The sequence below is a fragment of the Dama dama genome, chromosome 11 (assembly GCF_033118175.1).
Source record: "Dama dama isolate Ldn47 chromosome 11, ASM3311817v1, whole genome shotgun sequence".
NCBI lineage: Eukaryota > Metazoa > Chordata > Mammalia > Artiodactyla > Cervidae > Dama > Dama dama.
In genome coordinates, this window is record NC_083691.1 from 21,076,701 (window position 1) to 21,100,339 (window position 23,639).

Genomic DNA, 23,639 nt, shown 5'->3' on the forward strand with positions numbered 1-23,639 from the left:
CAACCCATCTTATCTATGAGTACTTAGCATATGATGAAGCTAATAATTCGAATCATCAGAGAAAGAATAAATTATTCCCAAAATGAGGTAAAAACATTAGCCAAGAGAATAGAGTCATATTTCACAACATACAGAATTTTAAATTTTAAATTCTGGGCACATTAAGTGTATATGTCATTTATTTAATACATATTTATGAAATATCACTATTACCTAATGCTATATGTGGCAAGCATTGACTCATATCCAAAATGAGTCTTATGTCAGTTTTGTCATTTTGATAAAACTGATTCTCTTTGAGTGTAATTTTTTCACTCACCAAACATTTACTGAGCACTTTCACTGGGCCACACACTAGGATTGCAGTCAATCAGCATAGTCTCTGCCTTTATTTACCAACTCTGTTATTCTTCCATGTTCCCGCAGTACCCAGTTTTATTTTCAGAGTTTCAAATGGTCACTATGGCCAAGAACTTTACTGTATTGTAAAGCACATAGAAGAAAAAAAAAAAAAAGAGGTAAAGGAGAAAGAGGAGATTGAGAAGATGGGGAAGGAAGAGAATGGGAAAGAAGAAAGAAAAGAAGAAAGAAAGGAAGGGAGGAGGGAAAAAGGACGGAAGGAAGAGAGGAAGGAAGACTATTGATTAGCTCCTCCAGTTAGGAGAAGTATATTCTAGTTGTACAGGTACACAAACAAATTACTTCACTCCAATGTGATAGATGCTAAAAATGATATAATGACTGGCTGTTAAGGGTGCTAAGGATGACTGGCTGCACAGAGGAAGAGCATTTAGCTGGATGTAGGGATCCCAGGAAGATTTTCTGAAAATCATGATGCCAGAGCAGGGTTCTGAAGGCCAACAGAAGTCAACCACTGGAAGAAAAGAATAGGGACAGATTGAATAAGTACATACTGAATTGATTGAATAAGTAATGAATGATTGACTGAATGGATCAATAAGTAAGAGAATGGAGGAATCAAAAATGTCTGTGAGTTCTGACCTCTTGACTTTTAATTAGCCGTTGGAGAAAAGAGATAGAGACAGAGGGATCCAATTATTCTCCCAGAACAAATCTAAAGAGAACTTCTCTGTTAGAACACTTTTAGAGGCATATAACAGAATATAGGACAAAACAAGGCATACATAGTAAATGAATCTCTAAGGATGCAAATTCTTAAGACAGAAATTTGGGTTGTTTCACAGGTCAGTTACACACCAGGCCTCTGGGCAACGTCTCTCTAATTGTCTTGCATAAAAACAACATTCCTGGTGTGTTTCCTCCATTCTCACACTACTCCACCACACTACTCACTTCTGACACTGCATGCATGGAAAAATCGACACATCAAGCAATTCTGTGACACCAGTATTAAAACCTGACATTTTTTACCTGGAGCTCCTGAAGATAGTGTCAAGGGATCCATTCCAAGAGATTGCACTCCTCCTACCACATACACACACACACACACACACACACACACACACACACTTCAGACACCAATTACAAGGCCACGTTGTTATCTGTGCTTCTGATCAATACTCTACAAATTAGAGGTTCCCACAAGCCCCTCTCAAGGATTGATTAACTTGTTAGTGTGGCTCACAGAATTCAGGAAACCAGTCTACCCATTAGATTTGTTGTTGTTCAGTCTCTAAGTCATGTCTGGCTCTTTGCAACCCCACGGACTGCAGCACACCAAGCCTCTCTGTCCCTCACTATCTCCTGGAGTTTGCCCAAGTTCATGTCCACTGAGTCAGTGATGCTATCCAACCGTCTCATCCTCTGCCACCCTCTTCTCCTTTTGCTTTGCTCAGTCTTTCTGAGCATCAGGGTCTTTTCCAATGAGTTGGCTGTTTGCATCAGGTGGCCAAAGTATTAGAGCTTCAGCTTACTAGATTACCATTTTATAGCAAATGATATTAAAAGCTACTAATAAACAGCTGGGAGAAGAGATACATAGGGTGGGGACCAGAACAGTCCTGAGCACAGGAGTTTCTGTCCTCACGAAGCCCCAGGGTACATCACTCTCCAAATACAAGACTGCTTTCCGGTTTAACCTGGAAGCTCTCTGAAATGTCCTTTTGGGGTTTTATTAGGCAGCTTCATTACATAGACATAATCGATGAAGTCACTGGCCAGTGATGACTGAACTCAATCTCCAGCCCCTCTCCTTTCCCTGGGGATCAGAGGATGTGGCTGAAACTCCCAATCCTCTAGTCAAGGTTGGTTCCCCTGGCACCAGTCCCCATCCTTAGAGGCTTTCCAAAAGTCACTTCATTATCATAACCTCAGGTATATGAAGGGGGCTTGCTATATGCGACAAAAGACATCCACTTCACAGCTATTATGCAGTTTCAGCAACTGGGAACCAAAGAAAACATTCTAACAAAAAATACCCTTCATTCCATTAGGCATGACTGTATCACATGACCCTGCTTAGCTACAATTAAGGCTTGAGAAAAAAAAGCATCTGGCATTTCAGTCTCTTTAGAGGGAATTGGATTTGACCATCATAGAAGAAGTGTGTTAGGTGAATACTAAAGAGAATTGCCAACATGTACCTGTGATACCCTCTATATCCCAATAAGACACATGTGTACATCAGTTCCCAAATATGAACAGTAAGTGATAATCATTTAGATGTGTTCTGTAACTTATCCTATGTCTTATGCTTCTCTTAGGCACAGGATTGGTCTCATAATAAAAGAAGTGACTTTCTGTTAAAGGGGATATAGATAGCAATGCAGAAAGCATCTTTTCTCATCACTGGTCTTCCACCTATGTCAACTTTGAGGAAATCAATGCCTCCACTAGAAAGATGGCGCTGAGAGCAAGTGAACATCGATTACATGCTGGGCTCTTTACCAGGAACATGACACACAGCATCTCATTCATTTCTCACACTGACCCTATGAAGCAGCATTAGACCGGAACTGAGGCTCACTGGGTCAAGTTTTGTCTCAAGTCAGAGAGCTGAGAGACAGTAGAGCTGGATGTCCATCCATGGCTCGTTAAAGAGCATCCCTCTGTAAGAACATCCACCTGTCAGGAGGTGATTCCACATGTATTTAAATATGCTAGACATTCTTCTTTTGCAAGCACTCCTGCTAGGAATCTCAGCACTGAGGAAAGCAGGAGATATCTCCTTAAAGCTCCCTCTTCCCAGAGGGCTCAGTGGTAAAGAATTTGCCTGCCAATGCAGGAGCCTCGGGAGATGCAGGTTCCATAATTCCATAGACAGAGGAGCCTGGTCAGCTACAATTCATGGGTCACAGAGTTGGACACAACTGAGCAACTGAGTGCACACATGCACTTACTCATTCACTTTCTGTATCACAGCGTCTCACATTGTGGGGTCCATCTTCCTAGTTCAGGATATTTACACAGCTTGTGCAATGATAACCATCCATCATACTCAAAACAACTATGAGAACAAAAAATACCAAGGGTTTGCCTGAGCTCTGCAGAACCGTTTATCTAAAAGATTATGTAATTTGTTTTGAACCTACACATTCATTACTCATTCAACAGATATTAACAGAGCATGCCCTGGACATTTATAGATGTTTATAAATGTGGATCTGTGATCAGCCTTTAATTCATCAAATATTTCCTGATTTTCTACTATGTGCCAGATGTGATAGATTCTGATAGGTTAAAAAAAAAAAAAAATCAGCAAAACCTGGTCCCTGCCCTCAGGAATTCTGTGACTTGAGAATCATTCTTTAATCACTTCAGAAAAAAAAAAAAATTAAAAATGTGTGTTCTGCCCTTTTCCCTAATGTGAGAGCATAATCACATGTATAAAGTCATAGAATATGTGCTGATATTTCTGTTTTCACCCACTCCAGCTGCATTCTTCAGCCTTCTTTGCGCTGTTCCAACCCTTGTGGCCTGTTGGATCTGAATTCCTTTGCCTATGGCACCCAGTTGGGTTTGGCCAATGAGACTCACCAGTGGGAAACTGCAGCAGGGAGGGGAGAAGACACAGCATAAGTTATTTCTGTTCCCTCTTGAGTCACCACTGTGTGTGTGGGAGGGACTGTGTGCCCTGGGGACTATGGCTTCCATGGGGTGACCTCCCCCAGACCCCTGGGTGGGTTCCTCCAGGGTTCCAACTCTTAACAGACTCCAGTAATACTGTTTTTCCTTTGCATCCTTTTGGCCGTGGGAGTGACAATGGCTTCCTGCCTTTAGGGGTCTCTGGGTACCTTATTCTTTCTTATTTATTCTCTTAACCTGGCACAGACAACTGTAAAGAGTCCCTATGTTAACATTTCCTCATTTGAAACATCTGGGGTAAATGCTGTTTCTTACTAGGACCCTAGCTAATCAGAATATCAAAGCTGACCACATTTTAGGAATCATCTAATCTCTCCTTTCCGTTTCACAGGGACAGAAATCAGGTCCAGACACCATGGCACTTGAATGAGCTTGCCCACAGGAAGAATAAAACCAGCTCACCTGCCTATCCAGTCCTGGCTCCTGTGACAACGCACCCCAGACCACCTCCTGGCCTTGTTTCCTCTGTAGGGTCTGATCTTCCAAGTTTTGGACTGTGTTCCCTTCTGCCAATGTTGAATCCTGCAAGCTAAGGACATGAATGAACTGAGTCATCTCCACAGAGCTTCATTAATTTCAAGGCAATTTAAGATTTCTGAGTCATAGGTTTCAGCCACTTAGACTTTCCCAGCCGGTACCGCACTTGCCCACACACATTTTTCTTTCAAGATCGCATCTGGGTCTAGCTATGTGGCTTGCCCACTCTTCATCAGTTTCAGAGAGAAACCAGCCTCATAGAGTGACCTGTGTTGGGCTATGCCTTTTCCAATTGCCGTGTGTAGTGGAGTTAATGGAATTAGCCGTCTGCAGCTTGATCCAGACTCTAACCACCAGAGACACGCACATTTCCACATTCTATAGCCAACACCATATTTCACCCAGCCTCCCAAAGAAACTCAGTTCTACCATATGGTGACTCCACTCTCTGAATAATACTTAGCAACTCGATGAACAAAGAATGAATCATATCTTAGCCATCTTGGCCAAATATTGTTTCATATAGCCACGGCATTAGTAATATATATGTTTTCTTCTTTTTTTTTTTTTTTTTTTAACAAGAGGACTTCCTGCAACACCCACTGGAAATGAAGAACTAGGCCTCACTGGAGGGAGACTGTACCATCAAAGCGTTCCTGCTCATTAGTGGTCTTCAATTCCATATTGTGTTGTGTGTATGATACATTCAGCATGTCTGCTTTTTCTTTTCCTTCTGAGCAGCTGCTGGGATTGAGCAACAGTCTCCTGGGGTAACACAGCAGGGAATCCTGGGGCATTTCCCAGACACAGAAAACAAAGGATGTGTATCCATGGGGAGGTTTAGGCTGGAGCCTTTCCCTACCATCGGGGAGAAGTCACAGTCTCTGGATTTGGGGAGGAATCTTAGCAAACCTCTGTGTGTGGAGGGGGGTGGGTGGGGGGAGGGGCGGGGGGCAGGGGTGGGACGGGTTGTGATGTGGTTAGGTGATCTTAAGAAAGTCACTTTCCTTTTTTAAATTTTTTATTTTGTGGTTAGGTGATCTTAAGAAAGTCACTTTCTTTTTTTAAAGTTTTTTATTTTTTATTGCTTTTGCTTAGTCACTCAGTGCTACCGTTATGGACTATATAGCCTGTCAGGCTTCTCTGTCCATGAGATTTTTCAGGAAATAATACTGGAGTGGGTTGCCATTTCTTCCTCCATGGGATCTTCCTGAACCAGAGATCGAACCCACGTCTCCTGTTTGTGTCCTGTATTGCTGGCAGATTCTTTACAGGCTGAGACATCCGGGTAGAACCGATTAACAATGTTATGACAGTTTCCGGTGAACAGAGAAGGGACTCGGCCATACATATACATTATCCATTCTCCCCCAGAGGCCCCTGCCATCCAGGCTGCCACATAACATTTAGCCGAGTTCCATATGCTACACAGTAGGTCTTTGTTGGTTATCCATTTTAAATACAGCAGTGTGTACATATCCATGCCAAATTCCCTAACCATCCCTTCCCCCCAACTTTCCCCCCAGCAATTCTCTAAGTCTGTGAGTCTGAAAATCACTTTTCTTTCTGAGACATAGTTACACAGGGATAATAAAGAACCTTTGACAAACCTTTTTGATAAACCGGAAAACAGTAGGCAAAGGCTACCTCAGCCATTTATAATGTGCAAGCACTGTTGGAGCCTTCTAGGTGCTAAAATAGATAACCAACAGGGACCCATTGTATAGCACAAAGAACAATATTCAATATTTTGTAATAACTTATAAGGAGAAAGAACCAGAAAAGACTATAAATAAAAAACTGAATCACTTTGCTGTACATCTGAAACTAACACAATATTGTAAATCAACTATACTTCAATTAAAAAATGTAATCAGAAACAGCAGCAAAGGAGTCAGATCCATTATTTCAATGAACTAACCAGTTGAAAACATGAATATGCAGGGATTATTTTAATGAAATATAGCTCAGCTAAGATAGAGCTTTGCACAGTGGAGAGTCAGCTCAATCTGAGAATTCCTGAAAAAGCTGGTGCCCAAGATGAATCTTGCCAAGATTTATGGAGATGAGAAAGGGATTCCAGATAGTCAAGAGCCTGAGTCGTAATTACTGGAGAATAGAATGCATCACACAGAATTGCTGGAAATAAAGCTCAATTGATAACTATGAAGAAATATTTGTTATAATTTTACTACAAGCACTGGTGTGTGGGTGCTCAGTCACTCAGTCCTGTCCAACTCTTTGAGACCCCCATGGATGCCCCTGTCTATGGGATTGTCCAGGCTAGAATACTGGAGTGGGTTGCCATTTCCTCTTCCAGGGTATCTTCCCGACCCAGGGATTGAACCCATGTTTCCCGAGTCTCCTCCATTGGCAGGTGGACTCTTTACCACTGTGCCACCTGGGAAGCCCACAAGCACTGGTGGTTTTTGAAAATCAAGAGAGGAATTTCTGGGAGAGCCCTCAAGTGGTGGTGCCTTCCCTCACATCCATGGCGATACCTGGGCTCATCTTCAAGAGAAGTAGTTTGCAGTAAAGTGCTGATCTTAGAATTAAAGGAAAGGAACCATCCTAACCCATTGTTTTCTGAATGGAATTGCATTTTCTCATCAGGCATCCAGCGCTGTGACAAGAACAGAACAGAGGAGAAAGGAGAAGATGTGGCCCTACCCTTTGGGGAGCTCCAGATCCATCGAGAAAGGTCATGCTCACCTCATATAATTATGGCAGATTAATCTGAATTCATTGTACAATCATCATCCCATGTTTCCAAGCTCATCAGGAAAGAGGATATTCCCTTAGCCAGATGGATCAGAAGGAGGGCTTGGGAGTCACTCAACCTGTGTTTATTACATATAGTCTGACAGTAGGAATTATTTTACTCCTCTGGGAAAGACTTCCTAGAGGTGGTGCCTAGCTGACCCAGAAAAATGACTATACTACCCCGTTCCAGTTTTCTATTACTGAGCAAAAAATTGACCTGATACTTAATGGTGGAAAACAACCACCACATTATTACATTATGATTTTGTGTGGCAGTAATTTGGGCAGCTGGCATAACTGTGCTCATTCAGTGGTATTCTGTTGGCTACTGGTCTGGTCTGGAGGGATCAAGATGGCTTTCACTCTCCCGCCTGGAGCTTTGTTAAGGTTTGGCTACACTGAGCCCCTCTCCATTTCCATGTCATCGTGCAAGCCTCTCTGTGGGTTTTCTCCAGGAGGGTAGTTGATTGGATTTATTGTACGGCAGCTCAGACCTCCAAGAGACTAAGAAAAGAAGCTTCCAGTCTTCTCAAAGGCAAAACCTAAAACTGAGTCTGCATCATGTCCACAATTCTTTGTTGATCCAAACAATCTCACACAAGTTTATATTCATCGGCAGGGTACCCACCTCCTATTGGGAGGAGTGCCAAGACTCTGTAGCAGTAGCAGTATTAGCATCTCAGTCGTGTCCAACACTTTGTGACCCCATGGACTGTAGACCGCCAGGTTCCTCTGTCCGTGGAATTCTCCAGGCAAGAATACTGGAGTGGATTGCCATTCCCTTCTCCAGGGGAATCTTCCCAACCCAAGGATTGAACCTGGGTCTCCTGCACTACAGGCAGATTCTTTACTGTCCGAGCTACCAGGGAAGTCCCCTCTAAAAGACCCTGTGTCTATCTTTAGTTTGGTACATTTACCCCTCACTGAGGTCACTTCGTGTGTGTAATGCAATCTTGGTGATTTATGGCCCAAGTAAACATAAGCTAGGAAAAGAAAAGCAACCTCAGATGAGGAAAGAAGGCTGTGTATGAGAGACATCTGTCATTTATACTATGAGTTCCTATATGATCAACTATGCTCTGCTCTGGACCTAGTATGGTGCTAGAAACATGGAAAGTGATCCATCAACAGAACTTAGCTAACTGACAGGCAATTTTTTTTTTTTACTACATTTCTAGTTATGTGAGTGACTTTCTCACACTGAACCTTCCAGGAAAGGTGCCAGGGGAATCTTATTGCAAAACTAGCAGTTTATTGGGTTGACAAAGAGAATATTCAATTAAGGAGATTTTGCAGAACACAATGGGATAATTCTAGTTGTGAAATGTGGACTTAAAAAGGAATCATTTAGAAACATCCAAGAAGCATTTGAAGACTGAATGACAAGATGTAGCCTCTTCCATTCAAACACAGACTGAAGGTCAAGGGTGGGCACAGAAGTCCAGGCAGATGTGGGACAGTCTCAGGTCTCCCTGCCCGACTCCAAAGGTCCATTACACCAGGCTTCTAAGAGACTGATCCAGAAAACAGTGGTAACACTCACCATGCACCCATCACTGTCCTAGCACTGTGGTTATAGTTCAGTTCAGTTCAGTTTAGTCACTCAGTCCTGTCTGACTGTTTGCAACCCCATGGACTGCAGCACGCCAGGCCTCCCTGTCCATCACCAATTCATGGAGCTTACTCAAACCCATGTCCATCGAGTTGGTGACGTTATCTAACCATCTCATCCTCTGTCGTCCCCTTCTCCTGCCTTCAATCTTCCCCAGCATTAGGGTCTTTTCCAATGAGTCAGTTCTTTGCATCAGGTGGCCAAAGTATTGGAGTTTCAGCTTCAGCATCAGTCCTTCCAATGAATATTCACGACTGATTTCCTTTAGGATGGATTGGTTGGATCTCCTTGCAGTCCAAGGGACTCTCAAGTGTCTTCTCCAACACCATAGTTCAAAAGCATCAATTCTTCAGGGCTTACCTTTCTTTATAGTCTAACTCTCACATACGTACATGACTAATGGAAAAACCATAGCTTTGACTGGATGGACCTTTGTTGGCAAAGTAATATCTCTGCTTTTTAATATGCTGTCGAGGTTGATCATAGCTTTTCTTCCAAGGAGGAAGTGTCTTTTAATTTCATGGCTGCAGTTACCATCTGCAGTGATTTTGGAGCCCAAGAAAATAAAACCTCTCACTGTTTCCATTGTTCCCCCATCTATTTGCCATGAAGTAATGGGACTGGATGCCACAATCTTAGTTTTCTGAATGTTGAGTTTTAAGCCAATTTTTTCCACTCTCCTTTTTCAGTTTCATCAAGAGGCTATTTAGTTCTTCTTCACTTTCTGCCATAAGAGTGGTGTCATCTGCATGTCTGAGGTTATTGATATTTCTCCCAGCAATGTTGATTTCAGCTTGTGCTTCATCCAGCCTGGCATTTCTCATGATATACTTTGCATATAAATTAAATAAGCAGGGTGACAACATACAGCCTTGATGTACTCCTTTCCAGATTTGGAACCAGTCTGTTGTTCCATGTCCAGTTCTAACTGTTGCTTCTTGACCTGCATGCAAATTTCTCAGGAGGCAGGTCAGGTGGTCTGGTATTCCCATCTCTTTAAGAATTTTCCACCGTTTGTTTTAATCCACACAGTCAAAGGCTTTAGCATAGTAACTGTGGTTATAGAGAGAAATTAAAACATGGGGCTATATCTCCAGGGCCTCCAAGTCTCCAGATGGAAGCATTCTCTGCCCATCCCTAGATTCCAGGGGAACGCCTGGGCATCTCAAGGTAGATCAAGATGGCAGGGGGCAGAGAAGCTGAGATTGCCATTGTCCAGCCCTGGAGCCACCATGCCAGAGGGAAGAATTCTTGAAGAACACCGAAAGTTGTACATATTTTCTCAGTGTAGGCCAGCAGCTGCTAGCTTCCACCCCTTCCTGCTAAACAGAATCATCTTTACCCCAAGAATCTGGCATCCTACCCTAGAGAACAGAAAGGCAGACAGCTTCTAAAAAGGCTCCTAATAATTCCTGGTCTTCACACCTGGTGGAATCCTCTCTTGTTCTGTGGGATGGCCTTGGCGACTTGCTCTTAACAAGCAGACTATGGCAAGATGATGTCACTTCCAGGATTAAGCTACAAAAGACTTGGACGTTCATCTGGCTTGTCCTCTCTCTGGGTCTTCTCCGGTGTTTGTTCTAATCAAGCAAGATGCCATGCTGTCAGCTGCCCTTTAAAGAAGCTCATGTGATTCAGATTGGAGGGTGGTTTCCAGTCAACATCCAGGGAGGAAATGAGACCCTCAGCCCAACAGCATTCAAGGACTTGAATCCCAATACCTAAAGGAGTGACCTTGGAAGCTTTGGGGGGCAATTTGTTATGCAGCAATGGTTAACTAATACAAATATATAAAAGAAGAAGATAACGTAACTAACTCAGCTCCTGATCTAGCGCTCTTCCTATTACACCATGCGATTTCTGGCTAACGAGGATCTTTTATCTTAAGGCTAGGGCAACATCTGGTCAGTGGCATGAAGTCCTAGCGTTTAGCTCAGCAATCACATTCCCCCACTGTCTGACAGTGACCTTGTCTCCCAGTTGTCCTCTGTATTCATAGGGGATTGGTTCCAAGACACCTCCCCAGCTGCCCCTCAGATACCAAAATCCACAGATACTCTCTCTCTCTCTCTCTCTCTCTATATATATATATATATATATAGTTCTTTTCTTAATTTGCATATAACCTATGAACATCTTCCCGTATACTTTAAATCATCTTTAGATTACTTTAAATACCTAATACAATGCAAACGCTATGGAAATAGTTGCTGATGCAGGCAAATTCAAATTTTGCATATTGGAACTTTCTGTATTTTTTTCTCAATTATTTTTGATCCACAGGTGATTGAATCCATGCACATGGAACCTGTGGATATGGAGGGCTAACTGTACTGTGGTCAGGGCTAGTCCTCACTACCTTCAGGCCCTACACAGAGCTTCATTACCTGTTCACAGTTCTCATCACACCCTACAAGATTTGTACTATGATGGTGCCATTTTAAGGAAGCAGAAAGTGAGGTTTAGGGATATTCCAGAATTGACTAAAGGTCACAGAACCACTGAACTTCAGAAAAAATGCACTATATACACTTTCCTGATTCCTTGGATGATGATTGGTTGACTTTTGTATCTCACTCTTTTCTAGATGCAGTTCCAGAGTCTGTCATGGGCCAAGGGCTGTGGTCACTGAACAACTGTGAGGTTTAGAAAGCAGCTTACTTCCCTGTAGCAAAATACCCTAAAATCATATTTGCTAGCAGATTCTTTTATTATGCAAATGAATATAATGAAGCCTGAGACTTGATGCTTACCCCATATTTAGAACAAGGGACTGCATTTCTTCAACCCTCCTCCAGTTTACACCCCACCTAGGATCATACACCATCCCTCAGGTCAACACGTACAGATGGACCCATTTTCTAAAGTGTTGGGTTCATGGCTAGGAGTTACCTCTCCAGTGAAGAACAGGTCTCAACCTTTCTGAGTCCTGGGACAAAATGTAAATGATATAAAATGTCATGTTCTCCCAAGGGATACAAATTAGATATATGGGAAATATACTATGAAATCAGTTATTTGTTCACAGTTTTAACACTCAAAGCACTCATATATTTGAATGTGAATTACACAGATATGAATGGGACATATCATTCATTCCATCTATAGCTCACTGAACAGGTTGTCCACCTAGCACTGAGTTTCCACACTGCACACGCTCTGCTCCAAGCCCACCTGCGGATCCAAGGCTCACAAGGTGGAAACCACTATCATATAGATACTGCCTTTAAATGCACTTTCCTGGTTTGCAACTATTCAATGAAACCATCAAACAAAATTCTAGGTAAGGACCCTCAAATTGTTTGAAATTTAAAACAATATTTGGACCCAGAAGGAAACAGAGGCGAGAGGAAAGGAAAGGACGCAAGGACAAGGCAGAGGAGAAGGTGGTGGCAGAAAGGAGAGCTGTGGTAAAATATCAGAAGTCCTGGGTTTCTGGAATTTCACTGATGGACCAGTGGTGAAGAACACCTGCTTTGCAATGCAGAGGACACGGGTTCGATCCCTGGTCTGGGAACTAAGATCCCACATGCTGTGGAGCAACTGAGCCTGCATGCCTCAACTTCTGACCGCACATGCCACAACTAGAGACTCTGCACCCAGCGAACAATCCTGCAACGAAGATCTTGTGTGCCACAACTAAAAGACCTGACGGACACAGACAAATAAATAGTACTGGGTTTGTGCTCATGAGCTAATTTCCTTGAAACTCAGTTTCTTCCTCTGAGGTTTGTAATGAAACCTCCTTTATGGAGCTATCATGAGGATTAAATGGCACAAAATATGTAAGAATGCTTTGCAAATTGGTGAGGCTATGGCACATATTAATTCTTAACAGACCTTAATCTGAGCAATCAGGGCTATCCAAGGTCATGTGACTAACTGGCCAAGTTGGGGCCCAAATGGGATAAAAGCTCAATGTGTCCTTGTTCAGACCCTGGTCTGCTGGTGACCAGCCTGTTTTTCCCAAACTGAAGGTGGGCTTTTAAAAGCTGAAGAGGGATGTAAATGATCATTCATTTCAGCCTATTCCCTTTGTAAGGAGGGTATCAGTTACCTCCACTCCACGAATGGTAGGGGATTGAAGTGTCATTCAAAGGCCTAAAATTCAGAAACGGAATGGGGTGCGGGGGGGTGGCAGAGGGTGGGAAATCGTCTCCCTCAACATTTGTCTGTGTGCCAGGTATGGAAACCCACACTGACTTACCAGAACACCCTTCAAAATGAATCTATTTTTACAGTAACCTAGCTCTGTAGATAAATGTAAATTTGTAGCACTTGCTGGACTAGCTGGATTATTTTACCAGTTTTCACTTTGTTTTATTAGCTGCTCTGCAATATATAACAGGATGGCAGACAATTTGCAATATTCAGAAAATTCCCATATACTAGGTTTCCCATCCTCCTCTAATTTAATTTAAAAGCAATAACAGCAACAACATTCTCCTATATTCATTTCACTTGTAAGCACTCAACAACTATTTCCTTGGACGGGAAGAAAAACAACAAAACCAGGGCATGGGGGAAGAAAAGATTGTTCCAACATGCCAATTTCTTTTGTATTTATACACTGGACTCCTGCTAGTAGACCATTTATCCAAAGAGAAAAACAGACCTCTTACCTTGCCATGGTAAAACAAACAAATACAAAGCCACTTTTTAGTAGGTACTGCTAGGAATCACCTTGCACATAAACAACCATTTTTTCAAAGACAAACTGTTTAGGACAAATTGAGAAAAGAATCACTATTATGGAAGGATCACAAGTGAGCCATTCAAGCCAAAGGTTTGGACATCTAAAATAGCCTGATGACAGGCAACGTGATGTGCATGAACCTTATTCATTCCCCTGCCCCCTTCTTCCCTCACACACGCACGTACACACACACACACACACACACACACACACACACACACGTGAGCAGCACAGCCACTGAGTAATGGACCACCATGGGAAATGTTAATGAGTTTTTCTGGGTCCTGGTCGTGGTTCCTTCATCTGAAAAGTGGGGGTAATAATATCTATTTTGATGGATTATATAAGAAGCAGAGAGAAAGAAAGTGGCTGGGCTAGTGCTCAGAAGGCATAATTGAAGTATAATTATTATTAAAGTTAGTAAAAGAGAAGACTCTCAAAGTAATGGGGCAATTTATGACATGAAACTTGGAAGCAAGCCACAGGCTTCATACCACTGGAAAAGCATCTCTCCATCCTGACTACATCCAAACCCCAGGGTCACAGTGAACTTGGCCAAATGCATCTCTGAGGACTGCAGCAGTGAAGCTATGTACCCTCTCCCCTGGATCTCTCGCTTCCTCCTTGCACAAAGGAATGATGGAATCTCTTTCTAGAGTTAACTTGGAGGAGTAATTAGGGGCACTTACCTTCCTGACGACTGATACTGACTCTGATGCTAGGTGATCTGCAGATACTGTCATCAGGAATATCTAGATTGCAATTCATGTCTTTACACCACAAACCTCCTCATTCTTGGCCAACCACATGCACACCACCTTGATTTTGAACATACCATTTGTAAAACTTGAGGCAGCCATAAAACCAGATAGAGAAGTAGGGAACATGATATGAACAAGCTAGAAGGAACACCTTGGAAAGGAGTAACTTCAGGGAAATAACAGAGGTCCTAGTCATCAAGCAGGTCCTCACAGACACCTGTGTCAAGTCATAGACATAGAGGCAGAGTCCACAGAGTGGTGTGAGTGGCTGGTGGGCATGTAACCGAGAGGAGTGGGAGACGAAGCTGCTGGGAATTTCTTAAATTCCAACTCCCTGTATCTATGCCCAGGTTTACAGGTATGGCCAAGAAGATCATGTTTTGCACAACTCCAAGGGTGACACTCACAAAAACCTCAGAGGGGAATGGAATGTTCTGCATTTGTGCACATCTGCATATGGTAGCCATGTCTACAATTTGTCCTGGAAGCGTGTCACAGATTTTTGAGCCTAGGTATGGCTTGATGCGAGAGTTAAGAAAGAAGACTATCATTATCCATGGTATACATAAGCCTTCAAATGACACAGTAGTCTCAAGAGTGTTATCTGATCAACAAACACATCACTTAGCTTAGGGTTTTACACTTAGCAGGTACCTACTGTACATTTACTAGATGAATGAACTAATGAGAGATGAAGTGAATTAAGGAGCAGTTACATGCATTTCAAGAGACAGGACATTCTGGAAAACATGCACAGTAGATTAGCAACCTATGGTAGCTGGATCTGACTGTTCTACAGAGTGGACTGGTTAATGTGTGCTATGCTCAGTCATGTCCAGCTCTTTGCAACCCCTTGGACTGTAGCCTGCCAGGCAAGAAGAATACTGGAGTGGGTTGCCATTTACTCTTCTAGGGGATCTTCCTGACCCAGGGATTGAACTTGTATCTCCTGCACTGGCAGGCAGATTCTTTACTACTGAGCCACATGGGAAGCCCAGGGACTGGTTACTATTCCTCTGTAATAATATAATCCCTAGTTTAATTGCCATATCATCTTTTATCATAGCTACATAATTTGTATTTAACCATACCTACAACTGTTATTTTAACAACTCCTATACATTTTATTGATATTTTAGGCATTTTGTCTATTATTATTATCATTATCCGTGCATGTTGAATTGCTTTCTGTGGACATATTCAAATAATGACAATAGTGATATTTATATTATACGCAAGACATTATGCTAGCTGCTTTATGTGCTGCTGTTCAGTCGCTGAGATGTGACTCTTTGCAACCCCAAGGACCGCAGCCTGCCAGGTTTCTCTGTCCATGGGGTTTCCCATGGACAAGAATACTGGAGTGGGTTGCCATTTCCTTCTCCAAGAGATCTTCCCCACCCAGGGATCAAATTTCCATCTCCTGAACTGCAGGTGGATTCTTTACCACTGAGCCACCAGGGAAGCCCATTTTATAATTAAAGTATTTCAGATTCATCTAAGGTCATACAGCTAAAAAGTGAATGAATGAAGATTCCCACAAAGATCTTCCTATTACATGGTTTTGTTTTTTTTTTTTTCAATCTAAGAAGAATTACTGTGAATTCGGATAAAAAGGTTTAAGGCACTAGGTATAAATTATGTAATTTATCCTGTACTACAGTAGTTTCCAAAGATCATGAATTTAGCCTTTAAGAATGGGCCGGACTGTGGCCACCATATAATTTCATCACAAGTCATGAATGTACCATCAATCACGCACAGCATCCATTGATGTGCGGTGCTGAAGTCACTCAGTCATGTCTGACTCTCTGTGACCCCATGGACTGTAGCTTGCTAGGCTCCTTTGTCCATGGGATTCTCCAGGCAAGAACACTGGAGTGGGTGGCCTCTCCCCTCTCTAGTTCATCTTCCAGACCCAGGAATCCAACAAGGGTCTGCTGAATAGCAGGCGAATTCTTTATCAGCTGAGCTACCAGGGAAGCTCACAGCATCTGTTTTGTACCAATATGTTGACCATTTTCTCAGTCTCTCCAGGTGACAGGGCTTTCTCTTTCCTTGGAAGCCCACTGATATTTATTTCATATGACCTCCAGTATGATCTTTCTAGAACCCCAATCAATCAAGTCACTTCCCCACTTAATGGCAGCTTTCACTCCACATCTCTTCCGCTTTGGCTGGTCTGTCTGTCCCTTCTCATTCCAATCCCAGTTCACTTTGTCTGCCACATGCCTGGCTGCTGCTCCTAAACTGCCAGTACCAGAGCCAGGGAGAGTTACTAGAAATTTCAGAACATCCCACTCCTTTGCTTTTGTACATTCTTTCTCTCCACCAGAAATGCCAATGACAATCTCTTATTTATCTTATTGTATGACTCATAGAACTTTTTCAAGATCCATGAGGATAGGAAATAAATTCTTTAAAATCATTGTATCTCAAAACTCAGTATCTGGTACATAGCAGGTTTCAATTAAATATTTGCTTTGGATAAATTCAAGGTGAAAAAAATCACTTTTTCTGGAAAACTCCCTGAAGCCCAGGAAAAGTGGATGCATTGATATCTAATTGCCACACTGTTATTCAATGAAATGATGTATTTCCAAGTGTTTCTCTGAAGCTGGACTCCAAGCTCCTGGGTGGCAGAGACCAAATCTTACTTATATTTGGATCCTTAACACCCATCCTAGGCCAGGCTTATAGTAAACCACCATAGATTTCCTGGAATTGAAAAATATAATTCTAAAGCAGTCACGTGAGCTGAGCTGGACGGGTGATAGGCTTCTCATTTTACAGCTGAAAAAAGGGGTAGCCAAGGAGGAGGAAAAAAAAATGTCTTGACTCAATTTCCATTGGAAATCAGAGGCCCAGACAGGGCTGGAACAGGGTCTCCTAAACTAGTTATAAAGCACTGTTGGTGGCCACTGACTAGGGAGGCTGGTGCCTTTCTTTCCGACCCCTCAGCAGAGGAACAGAGGTCTGCTCCCAAGATGAGCAGCAGCAGAGGAGACTCGTTGGGGGGAAATTCATGAATGGATCCTGCTCACCACTCTTGGTGATGGCCTGGGGGAGCGCACGAGTCGCCCTAGGGTCAGGGACTGACTGCTAGGAAGGTCTGTCAGGAGACATTTGGCAAGAGGGAGTCAGGAGACAGGGGAGCACTTTCTTGACCCTTTTCCCAAACCCAGTGGCCCTGTGGTGGACTGTCATACAGTCTGTATTCTCTTCTGCCAGCCTCCCAGGAAGGCCTTATTTCTGGAGTTTGTGCATAATCATAAATTGCAAATATGCTCCAGTGGGCATAATCGTACAGAGCTTTCTTTTTTTGACTCAAAAGTGTCCTTCCAAGGACTTCCCTGGTGGTCCAGTGGTTAAGAATCCACCTTCCAATGCAGGGGATGGGTGGGGGGAATTGATCCCTCGTTGGCTGGGTGGGGAGGACTGAGATCCCACATGGTGCCACAACTAAGACCGGACATTTTTTTTTAAAAGTGTCCTACCATGGGTGACACATGATATAGTCTGCTTTTCCTCCCAGACTAGAAAATGTGCATGTGCATGTTCAGTTCTGTCCAACTCTGTGCAACCCTATGGACTGCAGCCCACCAGACTTCTCTGTCCATGGGATTGTCCAGGCAAGAATACTGGAGTGGGTTGCCATGTCCTCCTCCAGGGGATCTCCCCAGCCCAGGGATGGAACCCAAGCCTCTTAAGTCTAACCTGCAATGGCAGGCAGGTTCTTTACCACTAGTGCCCACTGGGAAGCCTGAAAATATGCATACATGGATATAAAAGTTCAGAGGGCTCTAAGAGTATTCTAAACTCCCCTTTCTCAGCCCCTTGGGTTTTTTTTTTTTTTTTTTTTTTTCTTTTTTTGGTCCCCAATCAGATTGCTTGGTTTACCAGGATACATTAGGTTAAGGCCTGGCAGTCCAGGCCTCTGTCCAAGTTCTAGCCTAAATCAGAGGACTGGCACCTCTTGCGGAAATTGGGAATAACTGGACTGAACCCGCAGCCCTCACCTGGTTCCCAGTGCCAAGTGTCTCGGTGGTCCACGTGTGTGTTGGGGGAGGGAGCACAAAGAGAACAAGAGAAAGGGACTCGGACTGAAGGGGCCCCAAGCTTCGCAGAAGATGTGCGCAAGCATTGTTTCCCTGGGCCAAAGCCCTCTGGGCACGTCTTGGGAGAGGAAGAATTAGTGATTACCTGCGGTCTGAGTAAAAAGATGTCTTTGAGCTGGTATTAGGCAGGCAGAAAAATACTAAAAGCCTTGATGGGAGGTGGGAGTGGAGGGGGACACCAACTAAAAGCAAGCATTCCGTTTCTTTTTATATGGGGAGGAGAGTATTGGAAAAAGATAATGAAACTTATTTTTGAAACTCGGTGCGGCACCCCGGATGGCAAGCACATTTTCCAAGAAGAGCTATGTGAGCAGCGGTGTCCGTACGCTCAGAGGATGCCCAGCTTGCTGGGGAGGAGCTCCCGGGAATACGAACGAGTTAGGAAGTCCACTCGTCACTGATGGAGCTTCTTGGGGACTTGGCGGCGGGGCACGAGTCGCCCCGCCGCCTGCAGCAGGGCGCGCAGTCAGCCGGTGGCGGCGCTGGGACCGTCCCTCCCTGGTCGGTTGCGCTACCTCCTCGGCTCCGCGCCCCGGTTGGATAAAGCACTTTGTTTACCTCACCCGGGCTGGGCCATCCTGGGGGGACAGGGGGAGAGGCGACCGTCCTCGCCCGGAGCCGGGAGCTGCAATGGCAGCGGCAGGCGCCTGCGGGCGCGGGGAGCCGCCCGAGGACTGGCAGCGGCGAGGCTGATTGATGGGCCTCCGGCTCAATAAGGGGGGGCCCCGGGCGGGGGCGGGGCGGGGCCGACGTTGCGCTCAGCCAGTCGCCGGGGCCGCCGGGTGGTGGTGGGGGGGAGGGGGGCGGAGACTCAGTGGAAATGTATCGGTGACATTGAATGGGGAGACCGAGCGCGAGCGAGGCGCGCGCGCGCACACATACAGCCCCGCTCGCGCAGAGATCCCCGGCCACGTAAGTAACTATTAATACCGCCTCGCCGAGAGATGCGGGCGTGCTGAGCTCGGGGATTGGCCTCGGGCACCGTCGGCCGTCCCCTTCCATTTCCAATACACATTTCTCTTACCTCCGGGTGGGGGGAAGAACAAAAATCAAAGAAGAAGAGAAGCGTCAATTTTCTCCAAAACAACCCCGCCAGGCAGTTTGGGTTGAGGGTAGGGGGTGACGGAGCGGTGGCAAATTATTCCAAGGCGAGATCCAGTGAAAAGAGCGAGAGAGGAGACGGCGTGGGTTGACTGGGCTGGGGGTGCATCCCTTTCCTGCGCCGGGAGGACCCCCGGAAGCTCGTGCTGGGGACACCGGAGACCATTGATCTACCCTCGTCCTCCCTGCGCGCACTTCTCGCTTTCTCCGGAGGCCGATCCAGAGCGCGAGGGAGCGGCGACGGCATGAGCCGGTGCTGACCTCCGCCCGGCGGGCCAAGCCCTGGGCTTTGTCGCGGTACCTGCGCCCGGCCCGCAATTCCGTGCCCGGCTTTTGCAATCTTTTGTTGGCAGCGCTGACCGCTCTAAGTTAAATGCTCCCTTGCTATTTTTTTTTTTTTTTTTTCTTTTTGTCTGTTTGTTTAAATTTTGGAGAGCTCTAGCGATCTTGGAAAAGCCTCAGACGCCATCTACAGTTAAAACGTAGGTAATTACCCTCTCTGGACCCTCTCCGGCAAACCCCCCCCTCCCCGCGCCTTCCACGCCCCCCACCCTTTCCACCAAAAAAGGGGGTGCAGCGCGGATTCAGTCTGCGGTGCGGCGCGAGCCGGTACCCGGGCTTCTTTCCTTTTTCTTTTTGTTTGGTTTCTAACGCGCCGAGACCAAGCGGCGGCCGTGTGCGCTTCCCGAAGACTGCACAAACTACAGCGAGGCTCCTCCGCCGGGTCTGCTTCGGGAGCCTGCGTGGGGACTGCTTCGGGAGCCCCAGGGCTGCAGCTCCCCACCTTAGCAATCCGGTTACAAGTCCATATCCACGTTGGAAAAGGAGCGAGCGAGAGAGAGAAACTAAAAGTGCGAAGATCCTGCAAATCGCTGGCGGCTTTGGGAGTAACAAAAGGACCCGAGTTGCTGCCGACCGAGGACCCCCCGGGAGTCGGGCTCGGAGCAGACGAGGTGCCCGGCGGCGCCCGTTTTGGGGGGCTTCTAACTCTTTTTCCACGTAGCCCCCTTCCCGTCCCTCCCCTCTCGATCGCTTTTAACATCCGTGGCTCCGAGGCGCCTGCAGCCGCACTCGCCAGCGACTCATCTCTCCAGCGGTTTTTTTTTGTTTGTCGAGTGCGATCCCCACACTCATGAACATACACAGGTCTACCCCCATCACAATAGCAAGATATGGGAGATCGCGGAACAAAACCCAGGATTTCGAGGAGTTGTCGTCTATAAGGTCCGCCGAACCCAGCCAGAGTTTCAGCCCGAACCTCGGCTCCCCGAGCCCGCCTGAGACTCCGAACTTGTCGCATTGCGTTTCTTGCATTGGGAAATACTTATTGTTGGAACCCCTGGAGGGAGACCACGTTTTTCGGGCCGTGCATCTGCACAGTGGAGAGGAGCTGGTGTGCAAGGTAAAGAGCCCGGGGTTTGCTTTTGGCTGTTTTGTCTTTTGAAAAGATGCCTTTGGGAGGGGGCGGGAGGTTGCCGAGCCCTGCGTTCCGGGTGAGGGCGATTCGCCGGATTAATTATCCGTGGGCTTGTTAAATGGGGTTCTGAATTTATTTGTTACCGTTCGACTAGTCGCGAAGTTTTTAGAGCGTTGCAGACAATGGGGCGGGCTGCGGCGGGGGCGTTCTGGGGAGAGCCCGCCGCGGGGAAGGCGGCGGGACTGAGCGGGGGCCACGGCCACGCGTGGTCCTTTCGGCTCATGGAGCCCCTCTGCGTTACGCTGAGTCCCGCGGTCCGGGGATTTCTCCTTGGGTCCAGCCCCCTCCCCTTCCAACACCGAGGAGGGAATCCCCCCTCTAATTTCTAGGCGCCGATGCCTCGGTTCCTTTCGCAGCCATTGTTCTCGGCAGCGTGCAGGTGTGGAACCTTTGTTCCGTAGGTGCCCTTTAAAAGAGACGCACAAAGGTGTCCCCTCTGGCTGAGCCCAGGGGCCCAGCGCGGGGAAGGAGTTTACAAAGAGCCTCCTTCTGCCTGGAGCCTTGAAAGGAAGGTTGGGGGCGGAAATCAAAGCCACCAGCGCACCTCTGGGTGTTGGAAATTGTGAATCCTTTGGGTCTTTTTCTCTTCTTCTCATCTCCAGCTTTCCATGCCTGAACCACCCCCCCCCCCATTTGCCCCCACTAAACACTCCCCAACCCCCCCCCAACACACAGTCGCCTGTAGGGTTTAGAGGCCAGCATTTGGAGCCTTGGGGATCCACAGTGCTAATACAGAGATGGGTACTTCAGTTTCCTTTTCGTCTTTGACCCTGAACTGGTTTGTGTCTCTGTCTTTGTGTGCGTTCACAGCGCTCCAAGACAAGGAGATGAGCAGGGGAATAGTTGCAACAACAACAACAAAAAATGAAGACGGTAGAGCAGGCTACCCAGGAATGGGACATAGATGAAGAATTCATTGTCACTGAATTTTAGCTTAGCTCGGTGTTGGTTTTGTTTGGGAAGGGGTTAAGGAGATAGTTAGGAATGGGGACACCCCCCCCCCTTTGAAATGGGCACTCTACATAACTGTGCTACAAATAATGCATCACACTTTTACCATCAACCATAGGCTGCTTTGTGAACTTGCTTTCTTTCACAGGGGACTGGAGTATTTCATTGTGAAAAATGGGTTTTGTGGAGGGTCTCCAGTCTGTTGTGCAGTTGTTCAGTTGCGACCTCAGGGGGAAATCAGAGACTCTTTAAATACTGCTCTCTGCTTGGACTGAACATTTGGTATTTTGCACCTTCTCCAAGTTATTGAGACTCAGAGCAGCTATTCCCAGTTAACCAAAATTCAGTAGGCTATTCAGAGCTGGGTTGAATTCTCAGAAGACCTACAACGTTGTACAATAGGGTAGTCATCCTCTGAAATGAATGAATTCCACAGAGCTGCCACTTTCATATGAAATATGCACAATCACCCAGCAGTGTGTTTTCACTCCTTTTGCTCAACTTCAGTAGAGCATTTTCATATTTTTCAAAGGCTGGAGATGCTTTTAAGTAAAAGGAGTCTGCCGCCAAATTCTGCAGGAACATCTTGCCCTGTTATTTCTTTGTTTAAAGGCAGAGGTGACTCTGGCCCCTGCTGTTTCTTTCTCCCTTCAGATTTTTTCAAGACATATTTCACTTTAGGCTGACCTTACAGTGTCATTCATAGACTTGCTCTCTGGCCTGAAACTGTACTTAATCTGCTTCTTTAGTTATTGCAAAGATTGAATCAGCCCCTTACCAATTACTGTGCCGCTGCAAGTGGATTTAAGTGCAGTATCATTGTTCTGCTTGACAGAGGTCATCCCTTTAAGACACAGCAGCTCTGTTTGCCTGCCTTTTCACCGGAGGTGATGTGGGTGACTTCTTATGCAAGCGTAGTTGTGTAGTTGTATATATCCTTGAAAGCTCCAAGTGCTTTTTATAAGGCTGCTTCTATGAACTACTGTGAACTCTTGGCTTACTGCAGGCTCAGTGAAATCTACACATTGAATCCAGTTCCTTTTGACTTCTTAGAATGTAGAGTTCCTGTCTCCTGGCTCTGTGTTGACCCAAGAAAAAAGTCTTTGTAACAATAGATCCAGTGCAAAGATGCCACTCACAGGAACCCTATAGAATTCTATAGGACATTATTTTGGGAGAGAGAGAGAGACTGGAGTATCATTTAACCAAAATAATCATGCCTGTTTATTGTCTTCCTGTGTCTGTGTTAAGCTAGGCAGATGAAGGAAGGGGACTTTAGGGTGTCCTTAGTTTATCGTTTTCATGGAAATGCTTGTAGTTACTGTGTAGATTGACATAATTACTATCTTGGCAAAATGGGCACTTTTTTTTTTTTTTGCAAATACTATGAATGATGGCCTAATCTCACTGCCTTATCTGATCTGTCACATTATATAACTAAGGATCTAAATTAAACATTTAAAAGAGGCTGGCACTGAGGCTTGTGGCTTGATTTTGCACTTGAAGGTGATGGTTTAAATACCAATCCAAGCTCATAAATGCCTGTTACAGCTAGTAATAAAAGTTCGGTTCCTACCCATTTGGGAAAACATAAGTACTTGCTTTATTTTGCATACTG

General features: G+C 45.2%; 1 protein-coding gene and 1 long non-coding RNA gene across 3 annotated transcripts in view; one reads left to right on the forward strand and one right to left on the reverse strand.

Moving 5' to 3' along the window:
- Window positions 1-494: 494 nt before the first annotated feature.
- On the reverse strand, window positions 495-19,627 carry LOC133064562 (uncharacterized). The gene is made up of 3 exons (XR_009694651.1): window positions 19,517-19,627; window positions 4,468-4,594; window positions 495-874 (listed from the first exon to the last, which is right to left on the reverse strand). It is a non-coding gene; the product is annotated as an uncharacterized LOC133064562 (long non-coding RNA).
- Window positions 19,320-23,639, forward strand: part of TRIB2 (tribbles pseudokinase 2) — a 29,311-nt gene continuing 24,991 nt past the window's right edge. Inside the window, exon 1 of one of the 2 annotated variants that reach the window (XM_061154829.1) lies at window positions 19,320-19,404. Coding sequence is in view for 1 of the 2 variants with exons in the window: in XM_061154828.1 (XP_061010811.1) it covers window positions 20,726-20,995 (270 nt within the window). In the remaining variant the exon portion in view is untranslated. Of the gene's footprint in view, window positions 19,405-19,639; window positions 20,996-23,639 lie in introns of those variants that run through there. The other variant, XM_061154828.1, reaches the window with a different exon arrangement.